The sequence below is a fragment of the Pecten maximus genome, chromosome 9 (assembly GCF_902652985.1).
Source record: "Pecten maximus chromosome 9, xPecMax1.1, whole genome shotgun sequence".
In the NCBI taxonomy this organism is placed as follows: domain Eukaryota; kingdom Metazoa; phylum Mollusca; class Bivalvia; order Pectinida; family Pectinidae; genus Pecten; species Pecten maximus.
This window is the reverse complement of record NC_047023.1, coordinates 37,426,963-37,440,232: the sequence shown is the minus strand read 5'-3', so window position 1 is coordinate 37,440,232 and position 13,270 is coordinate 37,426,963. Positions and strand designations below refer to the sequence as shown.

The 13,270-nt window shown below is 32.7% G+C and overlaps 1 protein-coding gene across 1 annotated transcript in view; it reads right to left on the bottom strand.

Annotated features, from left to right (window-relative positions):
• LOC117334261 overlaps nt 1-13,270 on the bottom strand; it is a 36,239-nt gene that overhangs the window by 22,231 nt on the left and 738 nt on the right. Inside the window, exons 2-7 of the mRNA XM_033893768.1 lie at nt 12,306-13,171; nt 6,458-6,537; nt 5,558-5,601; nt 4,779-5,014; nt 4,154-4,500; nt 3,634-3,719 (exon numbers count right to left, since the gene is read on the bottom strand). Of these exons, the coding sequence (XP_033749659.1) occupies nt 3,634-3,719; nt 4,154-4,500; nt 4,779-5,014; nt 5,558-5,601; nt 6,458-6,537; nt 12,306-13,154 (1,642 nt within the window). The 5' untranslated portion in view covers nt 13,155-13,171. The remainder of the gene's footprint in view (nt 1-3,633; nt 3,720-4,153; nt 4,501-4,778; nt 5,015-5,557; nt 5,602-6,457; nt 6,538-12,305; nt 13,172-13,270) is intronic.

The window sequence follows — 13,270 nt, the reverse complement described above, 5'->3', positions numbered from 1 at the left end:
ATAATGTATCTATAACATAATGTATCTATAACATAATGTATCTATAACATTATGTATCTATAACATTATGTATATATAACATAATGTATCTATAACATTATGTATATATAACATAATGTATCTATAACATAATGTATCTATAGCATCATGTATCTATAACATAATGTATCTATAACATAATGTATCTATAACATTATGTATCTATAACAGAATGTATCTATAACATAATGTATCTATAACATTATGTATCTATAACATAATGTATCTATAACATAATGTATCTATAACATAATTATAACATAATGTATCTATAACATAATGTATCTATAACATAATGTATCTATAACATAATTATAACATAATGTATCTATAACATAATGTATCTATAACATAATGTATCTATAGCATCATGTATCTATAACATAATGTATCTATAACATAATGTATCTTTAACATAATGTATCTATAACATTATGTATCTATAACATAATGTATCTATAACATAATGTATCTATAACATAATGTATCTATAACAGAATGTATCTATAACATGATGTATCTATAACATAATGTATCTATAGCATAATGTATCTATAACATAATGTATCTATAACAGAATGTATCTATAACATAATGTATCTATAACATAATGTATCTATAACATAATGTATCTATATATAACATAATGTATATATAACATAATGTATCTATAACATTATGTATCTATAGCATCATGTATCTATAACATAATGTATCTATAACATAATGTATCTATAACATAATGTATCTATAACATAATGTATCTATAACATAATGTATCTATAACATAATGTATATATAACATAATGTATCTATAACATTATGTATCTATAACATTATGTATATATAACATAATGTATCTATAACATAATGTATCTATAACATTATGTATCTATAACATAATGTATCTATAACATAATGTATCTATAGCATTATGTATCTATAACATAATGTATCTATAGCATAATGTATCTATAACATAATGTATCTATAACATAATGTATCTATAACATAATGTATCTATAACATAATGTATCTATAACATAATGTATCTATAGCATCATGTATCTATAACATAATGTATCTATAACATAATGTATCTATAACATAATGTATCTATAACATAATGTATCTATAACATAATGTATCTATAACATTATGTATCTATAACATAATGTATCTATAACATAATGTATCTATAGCATAATGTATCTATAACATAATGTATCTATAACATAATGTATCTATAACATAATGTATCTATAACATAATGTATCTATAACATAATGTATCTATAACATAATGTATCTATAACATAATGTATCTATAACATAATGTATCTATAACATAATGTATCTATAGCATCATGTATCTATAACATTATGTATCTATAACAGAATGTATCTATAACATAATGTATCTATAACATAATGTATCTATAACATAATGTATCTATAACATAATGTATCTATAGCATCATGTATCTATAACATAATGTATCTATAACATAATGTATCTATAACATAATGTATCTATAACATTATGTATCTATAACATAATGTATCTATAGCATCATGTATCTATAACATAATGTATCTATAACATAATGTATCTATAACATAATGTATCTATAGCATCATATATCTATAACATAATGTATCTATAACATAATGTATCTATAACATAATGTATCTATAACATTATGTATCTATAACAGAATGTATCTATAACATAATGTATCTATAACATTATGTATATATAACAGAATTTATCTATAGCATAATGTATCTATAACATAATGTATCTATAGCATAATGTATCTATAACATTATGTATCTATAACATAATGTATCTATAACAGAATGTATCTATAACAGAATGTATCTATAACATAATGTATCTATATATAACATAATGTATCTATAACATAATGTATCTATAACATAATGTATCTATAACATTATGTATCTATAACATAATGTATCTATAATGTCTATAACATAATGTATCCTTATAGCATCATGTATCTATAACATAATGTATCTATAACATAATGTATCTATAACATAATGTATCTATAACATAATGTATCTATAACATAATGTATCTAATACATAATGTATCTATAACATAATGTATATATAACATAATGTATCTATAACATAATGTATCTATAACATAATGTATCTATAACATAATGTATCTATAACATAATGTATCTATAGCATCATGTATCTATAACATAATGTATCTATAACATAATGTATCTATAGCATCATGTATCTATAACATAATGTATCTATAACATAATGTATCTATAACATAATGTATCTATATAACATAATGTATCTATAACATAATGTATCTATAACATAATGTATCTATAACATAATGTATCTATAGCATCATGTATCTATAACATAATGTATCTATAGCATAATGTATCTATAGCATCATGTATCTATAACATAATGTATCTATAACATAATGTATCTATAGCATAATGTATCTATAACAGAATGTATCTATAACACATAATGTATCTGTAACATAATGTATCTATAACATAATGTATCTATATATAACATAATGTATCTATAACATTATGTATCTATATAACATAATGTATCTATATAACATAATGTATCTATAACATAATGTATCTATAACATAATGTATCTATAACAATCTCCATGGGGCCAGAGGGGTACATGTTTGTTGTACCTAAAAATCTGTAACAGGATTTTAAAATACAAGTGATATTCATTTGGTTATAGTTCCATAATATCAAGCAGAAGTACCTGTGTAACAAGCCTGTTCTTAGGAAAGTTTACCAATAAAAAGGAATCTTACATATCAACTGAACAGCATCTAAAGATAATTATTCACATTTACTGGGGATTGAAATATCTTTAAAAGTTACTAAAACTAAATTTTGTCACAAGCAAAGAAACTGCATGGTAAAATATCTAAAGCAAAAACATTGTTTGGTTTCCTTGTAATATCTACCAATAATTTAATAGTGTCTAGTTTTAGAAAGGAAATTTCAGTTCCAGTTATTGTAAGTATATCTTCATAGCTGTCAATGTAAATATTTGATATTTGTAAATGTTATGTTTATCAGCTATATGTACCATTATAGCTCTATGATAGACCGGTATGTAGTCCAAAATAATATACAACTGATTATGTTCAATATCACAATTGGTATGTTGACTGGAGACTTCAACTCTATTGTAGCCATACTATTGTAAGTATCAGTGAAGATTCCACTAAAGACACAAACAAATGAGTTTTATAAATCAATAGTTCTTTCTATCGTACCACATAGCATTATTACAAAACGTGTATTCACTGAACACTCAGGCACACTATTGTACTTTGATGTAAGAAACAACATGGGAGGTAACTCTACTACAAGTCATAAGTATGATTAATGTAACATACATGTAGCATATACCCTTAGCTTGTATCCAAATAAAACTTATGGCTAATGTCTATGATGTCAAGAAATACCAGATAGAGAGGAATTTGGCCCTCCCAATACTGCTAGCTAGGATGGCATGAAATCTAAAATAAAGAGGAACATCTTACTTGTTACTTCAGTCAAGGTGTTTCTAAATTGATTCTGAATAGGAACTTGTCTTGGTGATCTTTTCCTGGTCTTTGGTTCCCTGGTTCTGAAAAAGTTACATACTTTGATTACAATAGGTAAATTTGGGTTGCATTGACAAAATGTCTTATTTTGGGTTACATTGAGAAAATATCTTATTTTGTGTTACATTTAGAAAATGTCTTATTTTGGGTACATTGACAAAATGTCTTACTTTGGGAACATTGAAAAATGTCTTACTTAGGGTATACTTAGGGTACATTGAATTAACTTTGGGCACATTGACAAGAATGTGTTACTTTGGGCACATTGACAAGAATGTGTTGCTTTGGGCACATTGACAAGAATGTGTTACTTTGGGCACATTGACAAAAATGTCTAAATTTGGTCTACAGTGACTAAACTTGCCTTACTTTAATTTGGATTCCATTGGTCTTAGTTTGGGCTTCACTGACAGACCAGTGTCTTACTTTGGGCTACAATGACTAAATATTGTCTTACTTTGGTATCTCGACACCGGCTCCCCTTTTTGTTGTCTCATACTGGTCGACCTTTTTATCCTTCTGAACAGTTTGTGACCTTCGACCTTTCTGATCATGTATTGTTCCTGTAGTTGAGGAAGTGTCCAAGGACTTGGTTGATTTTCCTGCCACCCTAAGGCTTGCTTTAGACCGTTCCCTCACAGCTCTCCTTAACACTTTTGATGATATTTCGTCTGTACAGTAAGTCCGATTATCAGAGACTGTAGTGACTTTGGTGCCGCGGTAACCCAACTGAGGCTTGCTGGGAACAACAGTCTTTGGTTTGTCGGTCATTGGTTTGGGCAACATGTATTTTTTTTCCAAGTCCTGAGATATATATAATATATGTGGATGTTACATTCTTTTATGAATACTAATTTCACATATGATATTTACAATGTAGCTTTTTATAGAAAAGCCCCTTTCCCCAGTATTTTTGTTTTTTGTAAACCACATTTAGCTTAATATTTTAAAATTGATGATTATGCAAAAATGAAGAAGGGGCTTATTTGTGCATATGTACGGTAAGCCTGAAGCCAAAGAGTATAGATGTTGCAAGTTGCTCCATACAATCATTTGATTCAAGATTTAATTGATGATATTACCTTCTCATCAACCTCCTCCTCTTCTTCTTCTTCTTCTTCTTCTTCTTCTTCTTCTTCAGATGATGATGATACCTCAGATTCCTGGCCCCGGCCATTGTTCCCTGGGAGATCCTCAAGTGTAGAGGAAAGAACAGAGACTTTCTGAAGAAGTACTTGTATAATGCCTTTTAACTTTCTGATCTGACCTTCTCTCTGATCAACACGTTCTTCAAGGAAGTTAACACACTCCTCCAGACCTACAACAACCACAAATGATAATACCATGAATATGACAATAGAAGAAGGTTTTTAAAGAATTTGTTAAATATCCCCTGGGCCCATCCATCTGCCCCCATCAGGGGGGGTCAGACTCACTATTTTTATTCAAATTTATGGTCCCTTCTATCAGTTTAACGAAGGATACTTTGGACCAAGTTTGATCAAAATCTGCTGTCATTCATGATGTCAACTAGCAATTTTTAGAAGAAGAAAATTGACAGGCGGATGATGTACACAACAGACAAAATCATTGCATAAGCTCATCGGCCCTTTGTAACAGGTAAACTAAAAATGTATTTAATTTATAGTCCTTCAATGGACTAAAAGTTATCATGATAATCAATTTTAATTAATAACATGATGGCTGCAAGATCATGATTTTTTATCAATAATCAGATACAGCTCTCTCTATAACTACCGAGTACTTTTAATTAACTAACTTTCACATATTACCTGTGAACTACTACAATCTTTAGAAGAGACCCCAAAACACATCAAAACGACAGAAACAATTGTCTTACCAGACACTTTAACTTCAGAGTCCTCAAATGTCTTTTTATATCTCCTACAAAAATATCAATCAATCATCAAGATGGTTTTCAAGTCCATAGCCTAAATTTTTACATATTAGATAAAGCAGGTTTCATAAATGAAATAAACACAATCATAGGAACAATATACATTGTAAGAGGAACTTACCATTAATGTCCCCCTATATATCCTTAACTGTTACAACATTCATCATTCAACAGCACATTGTATATTGTATACATCCTATTACAGTAATATTGTTAATTTTTAACAAACCATACAGCAAACATGAAAAAGTGAAATCAGGAATATCAAAATCAAAAGAAAAATCATCAAAAAAGAAATATTGAATTAGGCAATGGACTGTTTCAATAAAATTAATACATTATTGATGAATATATGGGATTTTTGAATTAATTGAATACATAAAACTAATATCAGATACTGATCGTTGAAGTAATAGAGACAGTACTGACAACTTAAATTGTTGGATTTCAAGGCAATCTCCACCTTTATCATTAAGACACAAATATAATGACCGTATTACCCTAATAAGCTCACCTCCACCTTTGTTAGGAAAAGAGGATGTGTGTGCTATTTAAACATAAAGAATATGCCTTACCCCCACTGATCTACCAATATAATTTTCAACCTTTTAACCAAAGACTGAATCTAATTTATTTTTGAAGTTATTTTTTCCATCCAAATTTCACATTGAAATTTTGCTCTGTAATGTTTTCATAAAGCATGGAATTTGCATGTTTTTGTAAGTACATGTACAGTATTTGCTAATTAGGTCAGATATGGTATTACAAAAAATCACATGACAGCCAAAAAACAGTTACATAAATCCAACAGACTATCTACAAACAAATAATCAAAGGACTTACTGCTGTTCCTCAGTTAGTTTCTTCATTAAACTCCGGTTTGATAATTTCAGATCATTTACATAACTGAAAAGAGCCTGAAACTGGAAGGTACAAAACAGTTTGCTAATTATGTCTGCGACTGAATTCCATAACATGATTTCACATCAGAACTTATAATTTACATTCATGTAGCTAAATTTAGTATGTATATAGTAATTGGGAGATATGAGTAACAGATTTGTGAATATTTTCCAAACAGTCAAAACTACTCATTGAACAAATTTTACGGAGAACATTTTCTCCAAACAACAAATAACATGCATCATGGCCCAGAGTCCTTACTGTGTTAATGACCTTGATGTGTCCTTACTGTGTTAATGACCTTGATGTGTCCTTACTGTGTTGATGACCTTGATGTGTCCTTACTGTGCTAATGACCTTGATGTGTCCTTACTGTGTTAATGACCTTGTTGTGTCCTTACTGTGTTAATGACCTTGTTGTGTCCTTACTGTGTTAATGACCTTGATGTGTCCTTACTGTGTTAATGACCTTGTTGTGTCCTTACTGTGTTAATAACCTTATTGTGTCCTTACTGTGTTAATGACCTTGATGTGTCCTTACTGTGTTAATGACTTTGTTGTGTCCTTATTGTGTTAATGACCTTGTTGTGTCCTTACTGTGTTAATGACCGTATTGTGTCCTTACTGTGTTAATGACTTTGTTAAGTCCTTACTGTGTTAATGACCATGATGTGTCCTTACTGTCTTAATGACCTTGATGTGTCCTTACTGTGTTAATGACCTTGTTGTGTCCTTACTGTGTTAATGACCTTGATGTGTCCTTACTGTGTTAATGACCTTGATGTGTCCTTACTGTGTTAATGACCTTGTTATGTCCTTACTGTGTTAATGACCGTATTGTGTCCTTACTGTGTTAATGACCTTATTGTGTCCTTACTGTGTTAATGACCTTGATGTGTCCTTACTGTGTTAATGACCTTGTTGTGTCCTTACTGTGTTAATGACCTTGTTGTGTCCTTACTGTGTTAATGACCTTGATGTGTCCTTACTGTACATGTTAATGACCTTGTTGTATCCTTACTGTGTTAATGACCTTGATGTGTCCTTACTGTACATGTTAATGACCTTGTTGTGTCCTTACTGTGTTAATGACCTTGTTGTGTCCTTACTGTACATGTTAATGACCTTGTTGTGTCCTTACTGTACATGTAAATGACCTTGATGTGTCCTTACTGTGTTAATGACCTTATTGTGTCCTTACTGTGTTAATGACCTTGTTGTGTCCTTACTGTACATGTAAATGACCTTGTTGTGTCCTTACTGTGTTAATGACCTTGTTGTGTCCTTACTGTGTTTATGACCTTGTTGTGTCCTTACTGTGTTAATGACCTTATTGTGTCCTTACTGTTAATGACCTTGTTGTGTCCTTACTGTGTTTATGACCTTGTTGTGTCCTTACTGTGTTAATGACCTTGTTGTGTCCTTACTGTTAATGACCTTGTTGAGTCCTTACTGTGTTAATGACCTTGTTGTGTCCTTACTGTGTTAATGACCTTGTTGTGTCCTTACTGTGTTTATGACCTTGTTGTGTCCTTACTGTGTTAATGACCTTGTTGTGTCCTTACTGTTAATGACCTTGTTGTGTCCTTACTGTGTTAATGACCTTGTTGTGTCCTTACTGTGTTAATGACCGTATTGTGTCCTTACTGTGTTAATGACCTTGTTGTGTCCTTACTATGTTAATGACCTTGTTGTGTCCTTACTATGTTAATGACCTTGTTGTGTCCTTACTATGTTAATGACCTTGTTGTGTCCTTACTGTTAATGACCTTGTTGTGTCCTTACTGTGTTAATGACATTGTTGTGTCCTTACTGTGTTAATGACCTTGTTGTGTCCTTACTGTGTTAATGACCTTGTTGTGTCCTTACTATGTTAATGACCTTGTTGTGTCCTTGCTGTGTTAATGACCTTGTTGTGTCCTTACTGTACATGTAAATGACCTTATTGAGTCCTTACTGTGTTAATGACCTTGTTGTGTCCTTACTGTGTTAATGACCTTGTTGTGTCCTTACTGTTAATGACCTTGATGTGTCCTTACTGTGTTAATGACCTTGTTGTGTCCTTACTGTGTTAATGACCTTGTTGTGTCCTTACTGTGTTAATGACCTTATTGTGTCCTTACTGTGTTAATGACCTTGTTGTGTCCTTACTATGTTAATGACCTTATTGTGTCCTTACTATGTTAATGACCTTGATGTGTCCTTACTATGTTAATGACCTTATTGTGTCCTTACTATGTTAATGACCTTGATGTGTCCTTACTATGTTAATGACCTTGTTGTGTCCTTACTATGTTAATGACTTTGATGTGTCCTTACTGTGTTAATGACCGTATTGTGTCCTTACTGTGTTAATGACCTTGATGTGTCCTTACTGTGTTAATGACTTTGTTGTGTCCTTACTGTGTTAATGACTTTGTTGAGTCCTTACTGTGTTAATGACCTTGATGTGTCCTTACTGCGTTAATGACCTTATTGTGTCCTTACTGTGTTAATGACCTTGTTGTGTCCTTACTGTGTTAATGACCTTGTCGTGTCCTTACTGTGTTAATGACCGTATTGTGTCCTTACTGTGTTAATGACCTTGTTGTGTCCTTACTGTGTTAATGACCTTATTGTGTCCTTACTGTGTTAATGACCTTGTTGTGTCCTTACTGTGTTAATGACCTTGTTGTGTCCTTACTGTGTTAATGACCTTGTTGTGTCCTTACTGTGTTAATGACCGTATTGTGTCCTTACTGTGTTAATGACTTTGTTAAGTCCTTACTGTGTTAATGACCTTGATGTGTCCTTACTATGTTAATGACCTTGTTGAGTCCTTACTGTGTTAATGACCTTGTTGAGTCCTTACTGTGTTAATGACCTTGTTGTGTCCTTACTGTGTTAATGACCGTATTGTGTCCTTACTGTGTTAATGACCTTGATGTGTCCTTACTATGTTAATGACCTTATTGTGTCCTTATTGTGTTAATGACTTTGTTAAGTCCTTACTGTGTTAATGAACTTGTTGTGTCCTTACTGTGTTAATGACCTTGATGTGTCCTTACTGTGTTAATGACCTTGTTGTGTCCTTACTGTGTTAATGACCTTGTTGTGTCCTTACTGTGTTAATGACCTTGTTGTGTCCTTACTGTGTTAATGACCTTGTTGAGTCCTTACTGTGTTAATGACCGTATTGTGTCCTTACTGTGTTAATGACTTTGTTAAGTCCTTACTGTGTTAATGACCTTGATGTGTCCTTACTATGTTAATGACCTTGTTGAGTCCTTACTGTGTTAATGACCTTGTTGTGTCCTTACTGTGTTAATGACCGTATTGTGTCCTTACAGTGTTAATGACCTGATTGTGTCCTTACTGCGTTAATGACTTTGTTGAGTCCTTACTGCGTTAATGACCGTATTGTGTCCTTACTGTGTTAATGACCTTGTTGAGTCCTTACTGTATTAATGACCTTGATGTGTCCTTACTGTGTTAATGACCTTGTTGTGTCCTTACTGTGTTAATGACCTTGTTGTGTCCTTACTGTGTTAATGACTTTGTTGAGTCCTTACTGTGTTAATGACTTTGTTGTGTCCTTACTGTACATGTTAATGACCTTGTTGTGTCCTTACTGTGTTAATGACCTGATTGTGTCCTTACTGCGTTAATGACCTTGTTGTGTCCTTACTGTGTTAATGACCGTGTTGTGTCCTTACTGTACATGTTAATGACCTTGATGTGTCCTTACTGTGTTAATGACCTTGTTGTGTCCTTACTGTGTTAATGACCTTGTCGTGTCCTTACTGTGTTAATGACCTTGTTGTGTCCTTACTGTGTTAATGACCTTGTTGTGTCCTTACTGTGTTTATGACCTTGTTGTGTCCTTAATGAGTTAATGACTTTGTTGTGTCTTTACTGTGTTAATGACCTTGATGTGTCCTTACTGTGTTAATGACCTTATTGTGTCCTTACTGTGTTAATGACCTTGTTGTGTCCTTACTGTGTTAATGACCTTGTTGTGTCCTTACTGTACATATTAATGACCTTGTTGTGTCCTTACTGTGTTAATGACCTTGTTGTGTCTTTACTGTGTTAATGACCTTGATGTGTCCTTACTGTGTTAATGACCTTATTGTGTCCTTACTGTGTTAATGACCTTGTTGTGTCCTTACTGTGTTAATGACCTTGTTGTGTCCTTACTGTGTTAATGACCTTGTTGTGTCCTTACTGTGTTAATGACCTTGATGTGTCCTTACTGTGTTAATGACCTTGTTGTGTCCTTACTGTGTTAATGACCGTATTGTGTCCTTACTGTGTTAATGACCTTGTTGTGTCCTTACTGTGTTAATGACCTTGTTGTGTCCTTACTGTGTTAATGACCTTGATGTGTCCTTACTGTGTTAATGACCGTGATGTGTCCTTACTGTCTTAATGACCTTGTTGTGTCTTTACTGTGTTAATGACCTTGATGTGTCCTTACTGTGTTAATGACCTTATTGTGTCCTTACTGTGTTAATGACCTTGATGTGTCCTTACTGTGTTAATGACCTTATTGTGTCCTTACTGTGTTAATGACCTTGTTGTGTCCTTACTGTGTTAATGACCTTGTTGTGTCCTTACTGTGTTAATGACCTTGTTGTGTCCTTACTGTGTTTATGACCTTGTTATGTCCTTACTGTGTTAATGACCTTATTGTGTCCTTACTGTGTTAATGACCTTATTGTGTCCTTACTGTGTTAATGACCTTGTTATGTCCTTACTGTGTTTATGACCTTGTTATGTCCTTACTGTGTTAATGACCTTGTTATGTCCTTACTGTGTTAATGACCTTGTTATGTCCTTACTGTGTTAATGACCTTATTGTGTCCTTACTGTGTTAATGACCTTGTTATGTCCTTACTGTGTTTATGACCTTGTTGTGTCCTTACTGTGTTAATGACCTTGATGTGTCCTTACTGTGTTAATGACCTTGTTGTGTCCTTACTGTTAATGACCTTGTTGTGTCCTTACTGTGTTAATGACCTTGTTATGTCCTTACTGTGTTTATGACCTTGTTGTGTCCTTACTGTGTTAATGACCTTGATGTGTCCTTACTGTGTTAATGACCTTGTTGTGTCCTTACTGTTAATGACCTTGTTGTGTCCTTACTGTGTTAATGACCTTGATGTGTCCTTACTGTGTTAATGACCTTATTGTGTCCTTACTGTTAATGACCTTGATGTGTCCTTACTGTGTTAATGACATTGTTGTGTCCTTACTGTGTTAATGACCTTGATGTGTCCTTACTGTGTTAATGACCTTATTGTGTCCTTACTGTTAATGACCTTGATGTGTCCTTACTGTGTTAATGACATTGTTGTGTCCTTACTGTGTTAATGACCTTGTTGTGTCCTTACTGTGTTAATGACCTTGATGTGTCCTTACTGTGTTAATGACCTTATTGTGTCCTTACTGTTAATGACCTTGATGTGTCCTTACTGTGTTAATGACATTGTTGTGTCCTTACTGTGTTAATGACCTTGTTGTGTCCTTACTGTGTTAATGACCTCGTTGTGTCCTTACTATGTTAATGACATTGTTGTGTAAAAATGACAGTCAATAACATTAACAAATTATTTCCCCATCATGTCTACATTATATTAGCAAGAGGGTTTAACATCTTAATTATTAGGATTAATTATAGTTATTTAATAATCTTTTAATTAACTCATGTAGTATTATTATCTATTTTACACATGGTGACTAAAACAGGATTTTAAATGAGATTTGTTTTTTTTTATACAACCAATAAATGTTCTAATCAATATACCTCTGTGTATGCCTCCTGTAATGTGGGAGAGATGCCATTCACATCAGTTACCAGTTCTGTAGCCGATATATCACAGTCCTTGTCCTGATTTTTATTATTATCTCCCTTGTTATCTTGAATGGTAGATGTAGTTGCTGGCTCAACTTGACATTCTGGATTTAATATCTTTCTATTTTCAATGAGTGGCTTCTCACCGACTGATTCATCAAAAGTATGCTGGACAGGGGCATCATCTTTAGGTGACACACGATTGACAGGAGCATCATCTTTAGGTGATGCAGGATGGACACAGGCATCATATGCAAGTGGAAATATATTTGAAATATATTCATCATCATCCTGCCAGCTTTCCTTACCATCATGACTAGGGAAGACACCTTGAACATTGTACATTGACTTCTTGAATGGTTCCTCCTCTTCATAGGAATTATATAGCTTGGCTGTGTCTGAAGTAACAGATGAATTAGGTTCTGTTCCAAATTTTGCTGTTGCCTCATTGTTATTGGCAACAGACATTTGCTGCAATCCTGTGTCCATTTCCACACGCTGTTGTTTTTGTAGACCTGTGTGGACTTCCGTGTCTCCTGGCCCTTGTTTTGTCTTTGTATAATGTAGCCCTGTAGACATTCCTGGGACTATAGTATCGCATGTTTCTGGCAAAGTCACTTGTTCCACTGGTTGAGACAAAGACACATTGTTGTTGTCCTTGACCTTTAAACGTACTGATGATTTTGGCGACTGATCAACAGATGTTCCCTGCATTTTAGAAATGTGATCATCCATACATGTTTCAGCTTGTGATTTTGATAGTTCATTGTTTGTTTGATTTTTGGAGTTATCCTGACCCATTCTTATCTTGGTCTGAACTGGGAAAAAAAGAATCAGTTGACCTTATTAGTTATTAATTAAGAACTTGATCAATTTTATTCACTTAGAAAAATATGACTGTATTTATAACTGGTTTA